This window comes from Amphibalanus amphitrite, unplaced genomic scaffold, assembly GCF_019059575.1.
Source record: "Amphibalanus amphitrite isolate SeventyFive unplaced genomic scaffold, NRLGWU_Aamphi_draft 000094F_arrow, whole genome shotgun sequence".
NCBI lineage: Eukaryota > Metazoa > Arthropoda > Thecostraca > Balanomorpha > Balanidae > Amphibalanus > Amphibalanus amphitrite.
This window is the reverse complement of record NW_024881590.1, coordinates 821,949-841,825: the sequence shown is the minus strand read 5'-3', so window position 1 is coordinate 841,825 and position 19,877 is coordinate 821,949. Positions and strand designations below refer to the sequence as shown.

The 19,877-nt window shown below is 44.9% G+C and overlaps 1 protein-coding gene across 2 annotated transcripts in view; it reads left to right on the top strand.

Moving 5' to 3' along the window:
• Positions 1 to 19,877, top strand: part of LOC122380284 (serine protease 56-like) — a 63,644-nt gene that overhangs the window by 9,264 nt on the left and 34,503 nt on the right. Inside the window, exons 2-3 of one of the 2 annotated variants that reach the window (XM_043363322.1) lie at positions 3,216 to 3,503; positions 6,297 to 6,503. In XM_043363322.1, coding sequence (XP_043219257.1) covers positions 3,501 to 3,503; positions 6,297 to 6,503 — 210 coding nt within the window. In that variant the 5' untranslated portion in view covers positions 3,216 to 3,500. Of the gene's footprint in view, positions 1 to 3,215; positions 3,504 to 6,296; positions 6,504 to 16,051; positions 16,193 to 19,877 lie in introns of those variants that run through there. The other variant, XM_043363323.1, reaches the window with a different exon arrangement.

Below are 19,877 nucleotides of genomic sequence, written 5' to 3'. Positions count from 1 at the left end.
ACTGACCTGACCTTAGGTCACGGATATAAAAAAATCCGAGATATACAAATTGTAGGCGCCCATAACAGCATGCAATCCACCAAGTTTGAAACCTTTGTGACAAACACTGCAGGCTGGACATGATTGCAAACTTTTTTTAGGCTTGGTTAGTTAACTTGACCTGGTGACCTGACCTGACATGACCTGGGGTCAAAAATTTCACACATTATCCAAAATTGATGTACCAAAAGCTACCCCAAGCGACGCGGCGCTACGCGCCGCGGTTTTTTATTTACACGCAAAAAACGCGACAGGGTGGTAGCATATGCCCCCCCCCCCACTGGGGTGAAGGTTAATAATATAGTTGTGGCGCGAGTTATTGGCGAAAAACAGGAGGGGTGGGCGAAATCCGCCCCCCCTTCCACTGCGTGTGTTAACGCCGTTTCTGAGAAATTCTCTTAGATTTGACCTAACGTCAACGGTTTTGCCTGCAGGGGGCAAAAACTGCAAAAAAAAAACGATTTTTTTGGAAAGTTTTTTTTTTCTGCAATAACTTTTGAACCAAGCCTTGCACGAGCTTACTTTTACCGGCATCGTGTTCCTCTCGTCAAGACGCATCGAATGAACTATAACTTGACCTTGAAAAGTCAACTTGAAAATTTGACCTCAGGTCAAGGTCATGACCTGACCTGAAAGGGTCATGTTTCATATCAGTCGATCCGTATCGTCGAGCTGAACACATCTAACGCGTTTTCATCGCTCTAGCATGCCTCTATCAAAAGTTGTTTGCGAAAAGTGTAAGATACCATTCGTGACCTGAGATGGCCTCAGGGGCATAAACAGGGGTCACGGACACAATTTTCATGTTCAGTGTGCCTAAATTACTTGTACTTCAGTGTTTGGGAGTGTTGATGATGTGAAAAGAGGCACATTTTAATATTCTCCCATTGACTTAATGGGGAGGTCGCAAAATTGACCTGACCTTAGGTCATCGATATAAAAATTCTGAGATATACTTTATCTCAATAACATATAAAAAATTCCGATTTTTGATATGTTATTGCTCTCAGCAATCGCTGAAAGTTTCAAAGCAATCGGTCACACGGTGTAGCTATGGCAGACATTGAAAGGTTTTTTTTTAGGTGAAGTCACTTCAAGTGATCTGGTGACCTGACCTTGAATGAACTTGGTCTGAAATTTTCACAAGATTTGTAGAATTGATGTATGAATAGGTGTACCAAAAACGGCGGCGCTCCGCGCTGCCGTTGTTGAGATATTCGCGAAAAACCACGAGGGGGGGTGTTCAAACACCCCCAGGAGGGCGCGGGATAACACGCCGCCCCACTGGGGGGGGGGGCTATTCATAGCCCCCCCCCCTCCTAACTACGAAACTACTGGACTGATCGTCAAAATTCAAACGGCATCTGATAGCCCCGGAAAAACTGTCGAACGAAACCTAATTTCATTGACCTCGAGGTCACCGATGACGTCACAGGTCAGGTCAAAGTAAAAATTATCGATATTTGACTTGTTCCCTTTTTGGCCTATGGCTGCCGTCTTACAAGTCAGATCAGGCCGATTTTTTGTTTACACACTCGTGAACAGAAACTTTAGATACCCTGAGGCAGGGTTTCGGAGTCGGAGTCGGAGTCGGAGTCGGAGTCGCCCGGAGTCGTGGCAAGCAGCCAGGAGTCGGAGTCGGAGCCGGAGTCGGTCAAGCTGCCTTGACTCCGACTCCGGAAAATAACTAGAATCTGTGACATCACTTTTCAGTTTTTCTTACCTTACCAGTTGCCCGCGGTAGAATTCGCTTCCGGCGATAAAAATTGCACTCATCTTGTTTTTGTTCTAAATGACAAACATTGGATCTTACAAGTTTCAAGTTATATCATAATTAAGTAGCCAAGTATTTTGCATGCCTGTTATAACTTCCACTATATGAAGTATTTGACGAGTCAAAGACTAAATGTATTTTTATTTTCTTCGTTTATGCTCCGAAAAGTATCAACACATAGGAATGACCGACATGATGGCGATGCTCGTGTTCGTGATACGGCCGCCTCTCGTGCTTCTCGGCGGGTTTCCACGCTGACCGCTGACCTTTTGTGGATTCAGCTGCGTCCACGTGGGAGAAATGGTGACTGCATGAAGGAAACCGGAGTGTAGGGGCGTTCTCCCCGTGCACGTAGACCTAGCATGTGGCGTCATATCACGCAAAATTTTGGCGGCCGCCATTGCCATTCGTATCAGACCCGGAGTCGGAGTCGGAGTCGGAGTCGGAGTCGGTCAGGAGCCCGGAGTCGGAGTCGGAGTCGGAGTCGGAACAGCGCTACCACGACTCCGAAACCCTGCCCTGAGGGTACGAAACTTGTATTTTGATTTTCAGGTCTTGGTCAGGTGATCATAGACCACGGAAAGGTAATGGTTATATGTGACCCCAATTCACTGTGCTGGTGGTAAGTGTGCATTGAAAGCATAAAAAGTCGTTTATACCATACATAACTAAACGAGGGCTAAGAAAAAAGGTCAATTTTTCAACTTTTTATTTTTGACATAAAAATACACTTTTCTATACGTGCTTTGTCCCAGGAATCTAGTGGTGCCATTTGTTTTCACATGCGATGTTCAGAAATGCCTCTAATTCACAAAAATGCTTATGACGTCTCCGTGCCCTATGCATGTTGGAGCTATTTTTTACAATTTGGGGGTCAAAAATCAAAATAGAAAGTTGAAATTTGGGACATCTAATGTTCTAACAGCGCTCTATAACATATATTCCGGTTTTTGAAAATTCTCAAAATTTTGGATTTTATCAGCTGTTTTTCAAAAAATATAGTTTTTTGAATGTTTACGGGTGAAAAACGCATTATATGGAAAATCTGAGATAACCATTTTAAAGAAATCGATGAGCTGCGTCTGTTCATGTCCTTAATTTGCAATTTGCTTCAAACCCTGATTTTTGGCGATTTTTTAAACACTTACCACTTTTTGACTAAAAACGCCATGTAGTTACATCACTAAAATCGATATCTCTAAAAAAAATTGGTAATGTTTTCTTAAAAATTGCACAGAAGACGTCAAATTGATGGGGGAGAAGGTATGCCAAGTTTCAAGTTGATAGCGTAAGCGGTTCATGAGTTATTCAAGAAAAACAGAGGGGGGTCGGATCGGACCCCCCCCCCCCAGGCGGTCGCGGGTTAAACGGCTGACATTGTGTGATGCCCATGTGCCGACAGTTCCCGGCTGAGAAGGACGGCTGGCTGCCTGCCCTGGATTCATCAGCAGCATGGCAGTCGCCCAGTACAGCAACAGCGCAGAGGTCACCGGAAACGGGCCGACAGGCTAGAATATTCCCCTTCTTCGAGTATCTCACTCCCAGAGCACGCTTCATCCCCGGTCTTGCCAAGAACAGTCAGTGCTGTGGGAAGGAAAATCAACAACCAATTTTCTTGGGCGGCATAAGGAGTGCAGAAACACGAATAGTTGGGGGCTACGAAACTACCTTTCTGCAATATCCATGGATGGTAAGACATAAAAAACACGATACATGCTTATAAAGTATGCCTACGAGTTAACCCTGGAACCGCTGGGGGAGGGTATCAAGCGGCCCCTCGGCCCTCCCTTTACCTTTTGTGGGATATCTCAGAAACCTCGTAAGATACGAATTTAAAATTTGGTATCCCGCGCCCCAGTGGCGGTCTCAGCCAACTTCGCCCTATGTGGGGGGGGGGGGGCATATGTTACCACCCACCTCTAACTCAAAAACTAAGAGGGCTAGAAAGACGCGGTAAAAAGCAGTCGATAGCTCTCAATGCGTAAGTTTGAAAGTATATCGGTCGTTTTTCACCTTAGAGCAATATTGGGGTCACTGGAGGTCATCAAGGGTCAAAATTTGCCAAATGTCATTTTATTTCTCAGAAAACATGCATTTATTTAAGGAACTATGATAGCTAGAAAAACGCATGGAAGCTCAATCGATAGCTTTTGAACTCTTATTTTGATACGGTAATAATCGAAATTGATCTCAGGTCAACGGTTTAGCCTCCAGAGGGCAAAAACTAAAAAAAATAGCTGTTTTTTTCGCAAAGTGTTTTTCGACAATAACTTTTGACTCAAAAGAGCCATGACAATACTTTTGCCAGCGTCGTGTTCCTCTCGTCGAGACGCGTCGAATGAACTACAATTTGACCTTGAAGGGTCATCTTGAAAATTTGGTCTCAGGTCAAGGTCATGACCTGACCGGAAAAGGTCATGTTGCATATCAGTCGATCCGCAACGTCGAGCCGAACACATCTAAGGTGTTTCCAGCGCTCTAGAACGCCTCTATCAGAAGTTATTAGCGAAAAACTGTTAGATTCTGTTCGTGACCTGAGATGACCTCGCGGACATAATCAGGGGTCACAGTTGACATTTAAAGTTAATTTCACCTACATCTCGATGTTTGAGAGTGTCTAGAATAGTGTTCGTGCAAAACAGACGCTTTTCAATTTTCTCCCATTGACTTATAATGGAGAGGTCGCAAAATTGACCTGACCTTAGGTCACAGATATCATAATTCCGAGATACACATTTTATAGATAATGTTGCTCTAATCAATCGCTGAGAGTTTCAAGACAATCGATCAATCGGTGTAGCTATGACGAGCATTCTTATTTTTTCTGAGGTGAGGTCACTTGGCGTCACCTGGTGACCTGACCTAAGGTGACCTTGGTCTGAAATTTTCTCAACTTGTGCGAAAAAGATGCACAAACAGATGTGCCAAAAACGGCGGCGGGAGCGCCGCCGCTTTTGAGATATCTGCGAAAAACCGCAGGGGGGTGTTCAAACAGCCCGGCGCGGTTAAGTACACTTAAAGGGACTATCCCACCTTTAACCAGCCCGGCGCGGTTAAGTACACTTAAAGGGACTATCCCACCTTTAACATGGGGTTTGAGTTGAGATAGCCAAGTTTGCGGCTAGGTTCAGAAACCACTATCTATCTAGGTTGCAACCCCGCGGCCTCTTGGTGTTGAAGAAATTCGTTCCCTTCATTTGAAAATGGGCCTTGCGCATTGCGCAAGGCCCTATCTTCAACATGGAGCGACCGTTAGTGTGACGTCACCTCGTTTAGTCATTCTGATTTAAATGGGTTTGTTCGTTGAAAAATCGCTTAAAACTTGGTCTGAACTTTTTTGTGGTGCCTACAGAGTAAAAAGAATCAGCTTTATGACAGTAATGTGGCCTGGGGAAGGAGGTAATTTTGGGCTGTGACGTCACATATTTGAAAGTTTGTGTTTGGAATATGGGAAGCCTATGATGTTTAATGAAAAATAAATGCCAGAACCGTGTTCCTGGTCATCCAGTCTATAAAGTCGGGCACAATTTAACTGGTTTTAACAACATTTTAGAAGGTGGGATGGTTCCTTTAAGCAAACAATAAAGTATATCATTCGACGCGCCTTGACGTGCTGAGTGCACTGGTGCTTTTTTGCTCTATCTTAATTAGATCAAAAGTTATAAGCGAAAAACTTTTGACCTGTTTTTAGTGAAAGTTTTACATTTATACCCCCAAAAAACCCCCTAAATAATGACCTAGAGGAACCAAATTTGCACAGGGGCGAGAACTCCAAGGGTCCCACCTACCTACCAAATTTGGTGTTTCTAGGTGTCATAGGAGCCAATCACGTGGGGACGTTCGCATCGACCCCCCCCCCCCCGCCAGGCCATGTTATGAAATATGCCCTGCCAGGGCGAGGGTTTAACTGTTTTCAGTGCATGGTGCAGCGACCTGACCGGTGAGCACACCGTGGGACGGTAAATGGAAGTGATTACTTTTGCTTAAACTGAGTTCAAAAATTGTACGCAAGAATGAGATGGATGTAGCATAAGAGATGCCAACTGTGCGGCACTTTGTGGCGTCGATTTTGCTACACACGTAGAAAATTAGCCGATTAACCCCTCCCCCCGGTTGACGGTTGAATGCTATGTTCCGCGAGTGTGACTTTGCCCCCCCCCCCCCCCCCGCCTCTTTAGCTAACGGCTGCGACCGCCAGTGAACCAGGCATAACGGCGACGGGCCAATAACCCCCATGCCCCCGTGTAGCTCATTCAAATAACCACGAAGATAGCTATAATTGGTTACCATAAACTGGAGTTAGCCCCTACCACCAGCACCTTAGAACAGCCTATGCTGCCAAGTCTTTATCTGTTCGTAATCGTGACAGCGGCATACAATCCCAAAGTGACAGTTGATATTTCTGTTATTGTAATTGATGTGTGAGTAGAGAGAACGGCCCGCCGGCGGGCGGGACCTTTTCAAACATCTCTGTGTTCCATAGGCGGCTATAGTGTTCACTCACGATAGGAGGAAGCGCGGCGGACCTGCCCCCACCCCGCCACTCTGTGGCGGCTCGCTGATCAACGACCGCTACGTGCTGACGTCTGCCGACTGTATCGCCCCCTTCGAAGCCATTGAGCTAGCGGTTTTTCTGGGACAGTACGTGTCAACTGATACTCCTGACATTTTCCCATCTACGGTGGAACAGGTGAGTTTCCTTTTTTCTATTTTTGTGTAACTGCTTGTGAAAAAAGGCACTCAAAGATCATACTGATTCGGTGCTGCCAACGCCTAACAGTTTATTTGATCGGGTGAGGGTTAACCCGGCCGGGCCCGGGGGTAATTCCAATCACCGCAGCCCGGGGGGAGCGTTTTCGCCCCCCCCCCCCTGTCTAACTCCGTAAATAAGGGAGCTACGGAAGCAAAAGCGATACCAAACGACAGGTCCTTACAATACGATTCTGAAGCATCCAACACTTTTGACCTCAGGTCAATTTTTAAGGTCAGAGGTCAACGTCAAAGGCAAAAACCGACACATGTGTAGTGATCTGAAAGTAAGCGTTCTAGAGGACGGCAGGATGCATAAAACCGGCAAAATTGAGTGTGAAACGAAAGAAGAAAATCTGAGAATTCCGAAAATGTGCTCAAAATTAAAGGTGAAGGTCAAGGTCATGCTCACTACCTTGAGGTCTGTTTTGCTGTTGGGCAGATGTTAGGTCATGTGACGTCACCAAAGGTCACCAGCGTTTTTTTTTTGCCAATAACTCCGCACAGGAATAAGATGCAGCCGCGCGTATGGTCTCATTGTGTTCACATCGAATGATATGCATGATGACCTCGAGGTCACGTCAACCTTTGAACTTGACCTTTCGAGGTCAACATATATGTTGCCGCCGCAGGTCCGAAGCTTATCTCGGAAACGCGCTCGTTGCTCTTTTTGTTTATTTGAGGCAAACGAAACGGTTTCTGGAAGAAAAATAACAAACAAACATACCGTAAAGTGGGGCTATTTGAAACAGTGGGGCTATTTGAGACAGTATTTAAAATCGTTATAAAATGAAGATCGTTTGATTTTTTGTATGATATTTTTGCTCAGGGAGGTGTGGAATCAAGCAGTAAATCGCCTGAGCAAAAAATTAAGCATAAATTTTAAGTGGTTTTTATTTTATAGCAATTTTAAATACTGTCTCAAATAGCCCCACTGTCTCAAACAGCCCCACCTTACGGTACACGTTAATATCCAAACCAAACCGAGGAAACAAAAGACAAACAAATACAAATGAGCATTAAAACCCGCGCCCCGTAGGGGGGGCCGAAACGGCCCCCTGTTCTTTTCGGTCGATATCTCCTAAACGGCTGGAAATATCGCCACCAAACTTTCAGGACCCCTCCGGGCATCAATTTACACATTGTGACCAAACATTTTTCCAGAGGCTATGATAGGTTGGCCATAAATGACGTCAGAATGACGTCATGTTCTGTCATTTTCGACCAAAAAAAGACCTTCGCGAGAAGACCTGTCAGGCCTACAGCTTTGAAGATACAGAAAAATGATCAGACATAAAAGGTGTAGAATTAATAGAGCTACAAAACAGCTATCTCGGATTTTTGAAATTTTTGAGTTTTGACCCCCAAAAATCAAAAAAGCATTTTTTTATATATTAGCCAAAAAATCCAAAAAGTTTTTTGAGTTTCGAAAAACCGGAATATATGTGATAGTACCAACCGTCTTCTATCTACATACCAAATTTCAGATCGATATCTCGTTTTTTGGCCAAGTTATAGCGAAAAAACGGCTCAAAAATGATGACGCCAAATTTTCAAAACTCAATTTTTGGCAATTCTAGACTTCGTAGAGCAAAACAAAGACCACCATTAGACTCCCCGTGTCGAGCTGCATCGAATCAATACCCATTTTATGCAAAAATATCAACTTTGAAATTTGACCTAATTTGACCTGACCTTGACCTGACCTTCACCAAAACGTGACCTAGGCTGGCCCCAAAGGCTGCCTAACCCACATAATCGGATTTGTCATGTAAAATGGACCATAAAACATGTATCACACGACACTTCATATTGTGACTCCCGGTGACCTGACCTCGCTGTGACCTGACCTGGTATCAGTGACGTCAGATAGCAAAGTATGTGTTTAACGAACAATTTACCATAGATGGTTTTTAATAAATTACCAATTTACTCGATTTCTCAACACATTTCTTGAAATGCCTGTGAACGGTGAAAATCTGACCTTTGACCTGACCTGTGACGTCATCGGTTTGACCTAGGTCAATGGAATTTCGTCACAAGGTAGTTCCCGGGTGGGGCTATCGAACGCCGTTTGAATTTTGAAAATCGGCCTGTTACTTTCCGAGATCTTAGGGGGGGGGGGGTGCCGAAACGCCCCCCCCCCCCTACGGGTGGTAGGGTCCGCCGGTAGCCCTACGGGGCGCGGGTTAACATAAATTCAGGCAGGCGAGCGCTACAAAATGTCAACATGTCAGCACATCTTTTCTTACCGAGGTTGTCTTTCTTTCGCGTCCCGCGACGACAGCGCAACACTCCGAACACGCGTACAAAGACATCTAGGTATGCAGACTGCGCGCTCCCGGCAGCTGCGCGCCCCGGGTCGGCCCGGTCACGTGATACCGCCCGGGGTCATCACGTGGATCACGTGGCGCCCGCATCCACAGCCAATCACGAGGCGGCTCCCTGGCCGCCTCGCCCGCATCCACAGCCAATCCGCCGCTGCGGCAGCGCCCGCCCGCCGAACAAAGACGCAAAGAAATCTTGATAAAGAAACGAAAATGGCACAAAGGCATACACACTAAAATAAAATAAAGGTGAATAAAAAACTCAAGCGCCCGCAAGGCGCTTAAAATTATATATATATATATATATATATATATATATATATATATATATATATATATATATATATATATATATATATATATATATATATATATATATATATATATATATATATATATATATATATATATATATATATATATATATATATATATATATATATATATATATATATATATATATATATATATATATATATATATATATATATATATATATATATATATATATATATATATATATTATAATGTTATAATGTTAATGGGGAGGGGAGAGTACCTATGGCGGTCACGTACTCCAAATTCCTACCGAATATCAGGTCGGTACTCACAAAGAAGCAGCACCTGCTCCACAGATCGCATAGGCTACGCGAAGTCTTTCCAGGTCAGCCTATGGTAGCATACAAACGAGGTAGGAACCTACGTGACATTTTAGTACATGCAAAAACTAGGCGTATTGTTTCTAAGAAGGGCGATAGCAAACCAGAGAGCTGCGGCAAACAGTGTGTCATTTGCAGACGGATGTACTCAAGCAGTGATCGCGTGAGGGGACCGGGGGAGGGGCGCGTGACGACGTACGATAGGACGATAGGGTGTAAAAGTGTAAATGTTATTTACGGAATATGGTGTAATGTATGTGAGTGCGTGTGCTACGTGGGAGAGACAGGTGGAAATCTGTACGGCCGTATACAGAACCACCAATCATCCGTACGGGTGAGCAGCCCGACCGTGGCGCTTCCGCTGAGGCACCACTTCTGCACTCCGGACCACAGTGTGGACGATTTACGCGTGGTGGGACTGGAAAGAGTGTGGATGCAGAACGTGGACTACAGGCGTGTAAGAGAGAAGAGATGGATGCATCTTCTAGGCACGTATGATGGAACGGCCGGTCTTAACAAAAGATTCGGCTAGATGGGGTGCACATGCCCCCCCCCCCCCCCCCCGGAGCGTGGACTCGTAACTGTAGCCCAAATCAGTGTATCGATGTACGAGTATACTGTGCAGTCACCTGGGTGGTAGGCTGTGCCGCACGGCTCCAATGCCAGTATGCCTGTGTGGTAGGCTGCACCGCACAACTCGAGTGCATATGCCTAAATCTTAAGTATGTTACTGTATGTAAAAATGTTAGTTTAATCATTTTCAGTGCTTCGGCTAGAGATTTTATTTAGGTAGGAAGTGGAGTGGAATTAGAGCACGTACTTTTTATCTTCTGGTGATTTTTATGTTTATATGTCGTATTATTCGGCGCAGCGGAGAGGCCTGTATTTTCTGATGAAGCCATGAATACACATGGTGAAACGTAAAGTTGCTTTAATTTCTATTTAAATGGCCAATTGCTACTATATATATATATATATATATATATATATATATATATATATATATATATATATATATATATATATATATATATATATATATATATATATATATATATATATGTGTATATATGTTACAGGGAGTATGCGATTTCAGTTAGTTTGCAACGACCCTAGGGTGGTTGTAACCTCCCTGAACGATCAGTTTGTTTGCAACGACCCTAGGGACGTTACAAAATAACTGCTCGTTCCGGGACGTTGTAACGAAACTTGGGTCGTTGCAACCTCCCTAGTTAGTATGCAACGAACCTAGGGTTGTTACAAAATAACTAGGGAGTTTAAGAATTCATCGAGTCTCGTTTCACAGAAGGGCCGTCAACAATCTTGACCAATGAAAATCTTGTTCAGTCTAGTACAGTTTAAAAGAAAAGAACAAAATTTGAACATTCAGCTCTGGAGTATATGTGCCATGTGGTGCCCGGGACAAAGCACGTAACTGTGATACTTTTGGCTGCACTATATCGCCAGCATATGCTTACATGTAGAAAATATAGTTACTGGGGTAGGTGTGATGGATATCCGTCGCTATCCGTGTGTGGGTTATCCCTCACACTTTTAGGGGTGCGGGTCGGATAAAACCCCTCTTTTTTCGCGATTATCTCGCGCTAAAAGCTGCCGATCGTGACGAAACTTTGAGTGTCCTCGAACTTATCTACGTTACTGGTTACACATTCCCTATACAGTTCATGATCCTGAAACCAATGGCCTTTGACCTATGATCTGATCTCTGAGACCGGCAGACCGAAATGATTTGCCATTTATGTCAGCGGACATAAAACTGCGTTTCCAGACTTCTATTGTGATTGCATATACCTAAACGTGCCAACATGTGAACTGATGGTTGTCCCATGCATCATGAATGGGTTTCAAGTTGACTTGTCAGTTGCCAGCCAGGTCAAGGTCATTGACGTTTGGTGACTTCGGGTGACTGTTTCAAATTTTACGATTTTAAGGGAAATTTTTAGCTTATTTCGAATCCAGCATTCGTTGAGACATTTGAAAAGTAGGTACGTAGGTATAGTTGTAATGCCAATGCAACTTGCTACGAAGCTGTCGCTAGTGGTTTAGGTACCTCTGCTACTGTTGACTGCACCTGCACCTGCTACTGTAGTACAAACAGGTGGTGCGGGTGGGACGCCTACTACTTGACCCAAACTTACCCAACCCAGCCTGGCTTTATCCTCGCCCCCCCCCCCCGGCCCTAGTTTTTTTCGCGGTAGCTCCGAACACGCCAGCAACAGAGAGCTGAAACTAGTCATACCTGACCTTTGATTCAAGCCGGATCTTGTGACACCAACCAGATTTTCAGGTCAGGTCAGGTTACTGACCTATGACATCATACGTGGACGGTCCTCAGATGCCGCAACTTCACAACGCCCTCAGTCCCAGAGGAGCTTTTACAGGGGGATGAAACTTACAGTACGTGCATCTTTTAGAAGTCTCACAACTTGTCCCTCTAGGATTTTTCCTAAAGATCACATGAGGTCAGGTCGGTCACGTGACCTCACCACTAAAAGTCCATTGAGAAAAATGAAAACTGCTATTCTGACGCCGGGAACGATCTCAAACTATCTCAAGCACACCGATCGTGATTTCATGCACTCCTTGCAAGGTTAGATGCTTCAATTTTGCATTGTTGACGTTGCATGACGTCATTTATGACGTCACTAGGCCATACGAGCTTTTCGTCAATAACTCCCGATCAAACTGAGTTAGCGAGACGGTTAAGCCACCGCTGGACGCAGGAAGACCTGCCGAATCGAATAATATGCAGCATGACCTACTTTGACTAATTTCGCGACCTAGGGGGTCTTTGACCTGACCTTGACCCGAGGTCAACACCCCAAGTTGACCTCACCCGGACAAAAAGTATACCATTCGATGCGCGTAAGCAAGGCGAGCACGTTGATGCTAAAATCGCGCTCAGCGACTGTTTTTTAAGAAGTTATTAATCAAAAACCGAACCCGTGTCTTGGGTCACTTGACCTGACCTCAGAGGTCACCGGTTGACCTGAGACCTTAAAATCGGGTACTAGTTGCTGTGTCTCCTAACGGCACACACGCTCGTTTTTTCCGCGACGCTCTAACTCCGTCACGGGTGAAAAACGACGAGGGGGTCGTACCAACCCTTCCCCCCGGCCGGCGCGTATGTAGAAAACCAACAGGTACTGTGGGGTTAACTCTCGCCCTTATTGGTGTTTTGCTAGCCGCAAACGCACAGGGCGGGGCTAGGTTATGGGTTGACCTTCCAGGTCAGGTCAGTAACTCAAAGTTCGGAAAAATCGGGACCTGTTAAAACTTTGGAGAGTTAGGTTGTTACGAGTTTTTTTTCTGGGCGCTGATCACAAATTTCATATTAGCTTTGATCACCGATGATGTCTTTATGTTTTTAGGCCAGGTCGGGTCAGGTCAGGTCAGGTCAACCAGTAGGCGTCTTGCTAGCTGTCCATAGTAGGTGTCAACCACCAATGACAGCTTCGTGACATGGTACGAAGGCGCCAAAATGACTTCGTTAATGTTCAAATGGGTGCTAAATTCGAAATCAGCTCCAAAAACTAGCCTGAAAATATATGAACCCAGAAGAAATGAACTGAGGTCATCAAAGGTCAATGACATTGACCGGACCTTCACGTGACCTTGACACCCACCATAATGCATGGGACCACTATCATTTCACATGTTTGAACCTTAACCCGCGACCGCCTGGGGGGGGGGGGTCGGATCCGACCCCCCCTCCGTTTTTCTTGAATAACTCATGAACCGCTTGCGCTATCAACTTGAAACTTCGCATACCTTCTCCCCCATCAATTTGACGTCTCAAACGATTTTTTATGCTTTCAATGCACACTTATCACCAGCACAGTGACGTGTGGTCACATATAACCATTACCATCGGATTTGGCGTGAAAAATAAGCCATAAAACATGTGTCGCACGCCCATGTAGCAGAAAGTGAAAACCGTGGCCTTTCGTGACCTGACCTGACCTTGACCCGTACTTAGTATGACCCCTATACGCACATGGTACCTTCACTATGTCTTTGAGGTCATTTGTGGTGAGTTTCGAGCAGCAGCTATCGATTCCGCTGTCCGTAAGCCTAATCATGCAAAACCTCTGAATTTGACCTTTGACCTGACCTTGACCCGAAAGTTGACCTCAATCTTAAAATCTTAAGAGTGCTTTGGGAAGGTCTCGTAGAGACCTTTCGAACGCCGCCTCGCGGGGCTCGATACGACCATTGGTTCTCGAGATAACAGGGGGGGGGGGGTCGGATCCGACCCCCCCCCCCCCCCCCAGGCTGATGTGGGTACGGAAATAGCCCAGGCGGTGCCGGGTTAACAATCACAAAAAGACTGGAAACGAGCGGATAATGGCCATTTTTACGAAGGGCTTCCTGGCGAATGCCCATCCAATTTCACAAATCTGCATCAAATGTGCACCTAATCTGCACAAAATGTGTACTAGATGGCCGTCGTGAAATACTCCTGAGCTGAATGTTCAAATTTTGTTCTCCTTTTCTTTTAAACTGAACTAGATTGAACAAGATTTTCATTGGTCAAGATTGTTGACTGTGAAACGAGACTCGAACTCGATGAATTCTTAAACTCCCTAGTTATTTTGCATCAACCCTAGGTTCGTTGCATACTAACTAGGGAGGTTGCAACGACCCTAGTTTCGTTACAACGTCCCGGAACGAGCAGTTATTTTGTAACGTCCCTACACGGAGAAAAATAATTACTCCCCCCGGGAATCACGATCCCCTATTTGGGAATCAACTGACACCCATGGTGTAATCCGATTCTGAAAAACGGTGTCCATACACCGTTTTTTTAGTGTAAATTGATCTCGGTCAGAATCACATACCCAAGGGTCATTTGACTCCCAAAATTTTGACTCCCATTTTAGGTGTCGTGTCAAAAGATCCTGCAAGGTGTCAGTGTAAAATGACACATCTAAGCGTTTTTGACGCTATCATGAGGAGTTTTTATATCCTATAGGTGTCATTTCACACAGTTGAGCGTTTTCGCAATCCACGACTCCCTTATTAGGTGTAATTTGATCCTCAGTGGTGTCATAATATTCCGTACAAATGACTTATTGAGTGTAATTTGACCCTGGGTAGTGTCATAATATTCCGGTGTCATTTGAGCCCCATTGGGTTCAAATGACACCGGAAATGTTATGGCACCACTGAGGGTCAAATTACACCTAATAAGCGAGTCACGGATTACGAAAACGCTCAACTGAGTGAAATGACACCCATAGGGTTCATGATAGCAGTATAGCGGCGGAACATCTTCAATTAAGGGGGGGAACCGATAGATCCAGCTCTCAAATTTATCGAGAGATCCGTAGGGATCACAGATTCGAGTCTCATTTTTTGCTTGAGATCCTGTGAGATCATAGATCCTCACTTATTTTTTGTCAGCACAGAAATAAAAAAACACTTGTTGCAACGCATAACCGTTCTGTTTGAGTGATTTTATGTGCTCGCACGTCATAATCCATAGTTTTGTGGCACTTATTGATACAGAAACCCTTTAAAACATGGTTTCAAATGTTGTGCATGGTGGGATCCACTCAGATCATAGATCCATGTTCTTGATTTATCGTCAGATCGTATGAGATCATAGATCCAAGATGAGTTTTTCACGACGGATCCGATGGGATCATAGATTCTAACCTGTTACCTGCAGTTTGCTTCGAGATCCACTGAGATCATAGATCCATCGCTCGGATCCATGCACATGTTTGGTGCTAGCCATGGCTGGTGCGCTACGAAGATGAAATAGGCAATAGCCCCATCAGCAGGCTGCACTGTCAATTTGCGGACGAAGATTTGTGGAAAAATGCGAGACGAAGAAATGCGGAGACGAAGAAATGTGCGGACGAAGAAATGCGAGACGAAAAAATACGGAGACAAAGAAATGCGAGACGAAGAAATGCGAGACGAAGACATGCAAGACGAAGACATGCAAGACGAAGACATGCAAGACGAAGACATGCGAGGCGAAGAAATGCGAGACGAAGAAATGCGAGACGAAGAAATGCGAGACGAAGAAATGCAAAACGAAGAAATGCGAGACGAAGAAATGCGAGACAAAGAAATGCGCGGACGAAGAAATGCGGAGACGAAGAAATGCGAGACGAAGAAATGCGAGACGAAGAAATGCGAGACGAAGAAATGCGAGACGAAGAAATGCGAGACGAAGAAATGCAAGACGAAGAAAGGCGGAGACGAAGAAATGAGCGGACGAAGTTTTGCGGACGAAGAATTGCGCGACGAAGAAATGCCATGCAAAGATTTGTCCGGATACGCTGCGGTATCAATTGATTTTCGGTGACTCAGACTCCGACTCCAGTACCGGCTTCCAAAGTCTACTCCGACTCTGACTCCGGCCACAGTTCTGTCAACTCCACCCAACTCTGACTCTGACTCTGTAACCCTGGTGCGAACCACAGCTCAGGTCCAGTGGTTTGAGTCAATGGCCGGCCAATCAGCAAGCTGCATTGTCGTGTGACGTCATTTGTGTTCTAGCCATGCCGGTCCGCCACGAAGATGAAATAGCTCGACCTTGCAGGAAAACCGTTAGGAAAGCCGTTGACTTCAGTTGCCGGAAGTGTGCCCACGTGGGTGCGTGTGGTGTGAGCGGGGAGAGGAACTTATTAGAATTAACGCGCTTGTAATGTCGCCAAACGTTGTTTAAAGTGTAGATTTACTTCAAGTGATAGTGCTTTAACGATAGACTTCAGATTTTATTTGTAGTTTGCTCAACATGCGTATTTAAATAACGAGGCGCCCTGCACTCGGCGAAATTTTGAAGTAGGACAAGATAGCAACGCCCCATGGAGACGGAGGTAAGTTTTTATGTCATTAAGCAGCAGAATAACTCTACCTAAGTAAGTAGCAATAATCACCGGTTGATGGAACATTGACATTGTTGAAATGTGAGTAATTCCTTACGGTGAATGGAGTCACGGACCCATGAGCTTTACGATAAGTTTTCATTAGATTTCGCCATACATTTCGTGCCCAAATGTTTTGGAATTTATTGTTGCATATAAAATAAAGAATGACATACATGTATTGTTATTTGCGTCACGTGGTTAACAACTGCAATTATGACTCTGTTTGAGAGTGTATTTTGATCCCATAAGGTGTATGATTCCGAGAATCATTTGACAATATCTGGTATAAAGACTGATTGAAAAGAAGACGTCATCGTCAATAGATAAAATTGTAGCTGCAAGGGTGAAGACACATGTAAGCTACATTTAAAGTCTCGTTGCAGTCTGGCTAATCGTTCCTATAAGCTTCAGAAGCAGAACATACCCATGGGTATGTTGGTTAGTTGTACGGGGACCCGCAGTTGCTACTGTACAGCGACCCTGAGTAAATTGTCCCAGCACCCTCACAGGGAACAACGAAAAGCTGTCAGAGGGCACGCACAGAAAACCTCAGCTGCTCTTGTACACGGACCGACAGTCGATATCAATGTTATCGGTCGTTACTGGACAGGACAGACGGCTAGAGTTAGGGTTCGTGGACACTTCCTAGAGTATTATGACTCTGATTTGGGGTGTATTTTATACTACATGTCGTCAAATGATTCCCGGAATCATACACCGTGTGGGATCAAAATACACCCTCAAGATCCGATTACTCCCTGAAGTGACACCTAAAAGGGGTGTTTTTTGAAGCGTACCAAAAACGCGCAGTTTCCAGGAGTCAGATTACACCCGGAATCAGACTTTTCAGACACTTCCTAGAGTATTATGACTCTGATTTGGGGTGTATTTTATACCACATGTCGTCAAATGATTCCCGGAATCATACACCGTGTGGGATCAAAATACACCCTCAAGATCCGATTACTCCCTGAAGTGACACCTAAAAGGGGTGTTTTTTGAAGCGTACCAAAAACGCGCAGTTTCCAGGAGTCAGATTACACCCGGAATCAGACACTTCAGACACTTCCTAGAGTATTATGACTCTGATTTGGGGTGTATTTTTATTCCATAAGGCGTATGATTCCGGGAATCATTTGACGACCTACGGTGTTAAAATACACCCTCAACCAGTGTCATAATACCCTAGAAAGTGTCTGATTCCGGGTGTAATCGGACTCCAGAAAACTGCGCGTTTTTGGTACGCTTCAAAAAACACCCCTTTTAGGTGTCATTATTTTTTTCAGTGTAGGGTCGTTGCAAACAAACTGATCGTTCAGGGAGGTTACAACCACCCTAGGGTCGTTGCAAACTAACTGAAATCGCATACTCCCTGTAACATGTATATATATGTTACAGGGAGTATGCGATTTCAGTTAGTTTGCAACGACCCTAGGGTGGTTGTAACCTCCCTGAACGATCAGTTTGTTTGCAACGAACCTAGGGACGTTACAAAATAACTGCTCGTTCCGGGACGTTGTAACGAAACTAGGGTCGTTGCAACCTCCCTAGTTAGTATGCAACGAACCTAGGGTTGTTACAAAATAACTAGGGAGTTTAAGAATTCATAGAGTCTCGTTTCACAGGAGGTCCGTCAACAAGCTTGTCCAATGAAAATATTGTTCAAACTAGTTCAGTTTAAAAGAAAAGAAGAACAAAATTTGAACATTCAGCTCACGAGTATATGTGGTGCCCGGGACAAAGCACGTAACTGTGATAATTTTGGCTGCATTATATCGCCAGCATATGCTTACATGTAGAAGATATAGTTACTGGGGTAGGTGTGATGGATATTCGTTGCTATCCGTGTGCGGGTTATCCCTCACACATTGAGGGGTTCGGGCCGAATAAAACCAAATAAAACCCTTGTTTTTTCGTGATTTTCTCGCGCTAAAAGCGGCCGATCGTGACAAAACTTTCGAGTGTCCTCTACGTTACTGGTTACACATTCCCTATACAGTTAATGATCCCGAAACCAATGACCTTTGACCTTTGATCTGATTTCTGAGACCATGGCAGACCGAAATGATTTGCCGTTTATGTGAGCGCACATAAAATTGCGTTTCCAGACTTCTATTGTGATTACATATAAACGTGCCAACACATGTGAACTGATGGTTGACACATGCATCATGATGGGTTTCAAGTTGACTTGCCAGTTGTCGGCCAGGTCAAGGTCATTGACGTTTGGTGACTTCGGGTGACTGTTTCAAATTTTACGATTTTAAGGGATTTTTTTAAAGCTTATTTCGAATCCAGCATTCGTTGAGACAATTGAGCAGTACGTATAGTTGTGGTGCCAATGCAACTTGCTACGAAGCTGTCGCTGGTGCCTGGTGGTTTAGGTACACCTCCTATAAACAGGTGGTGCGGGTGGGACCCCTACTACTTGACCCAAACTTACCCAACTCAGCCTAGCTTAATCCTCGCTCCCCCCCCCCTAGTTTTTTTCGCGATAGCTCCAAACATGCCAGCTACAGAGAGCTGAAACTAGGCATACCTGACCTTTGATTCAAGCCGGATCTTGTGACACCAACCAGATTTTCAGGTCAGGTCAGGTTACTGACCTATGACGTCATAAGTGGACGTTCCTCAGATGCCGCAACTTCGCAACGCCCTCAGTCCCAGAGGAGCTTTTACAGGAGGATGAACTTACAGTACGTGCATCTTCTAGAAGTCTCACAACTTGTACCTCTAGGATTTTTCCTAAAGATCACATGAGGTCAGGTCGGTCACATGACCTCACCACTATAAGCCAATGGATAAAAATGAAAACTGCTATTCTGGCGCCGGGAACGATCTCAAACTATCTCAAGCACACGGATCGTGATTTCATGCACTCCTTGCAAGGTTAGATGCTTCAATTTGGCAGCTTTTCGTTAATAACTCCCGATCAAACTGAACTAGCGAGTCGGTCAAGCCATCAATGGCCTGAGGAAGACCTGCCGAATCGAATAATATGCCACACGACCTCCTTTGACCAATTTCGCGACCTAGGGGTCTCTGACCTGACCTTGACCCGAGGTAAACACCTCAGGTTGACCTCACCCGAACAAAAAGTATAACATTCGACGCGCCTGAGCAAGGCGAGCACATTGATGCTAAAATCGTGTTCTGCGACTGTTTTTTTAAAGAAGTTTTTAATCAAAAACCGAACCCATGTCTTAGGTCACTTGACCTGACCTCAGAGGACACCGGTTGACCTGAGACCTTAAAATCGGGTACTAGTTGCTGTGTCTCCTAACGGCACACATGCTCGTTTTTTTTCTGCGACGCTCTAGCTCCATCAGGGGGCGAAGAACGACGATGGGGTCGTACGAACCCTCCCCCCGGCCGGTGCGTATGTAGAAAACCAACAGGTACTGCGGGGTCGACTCTCGTC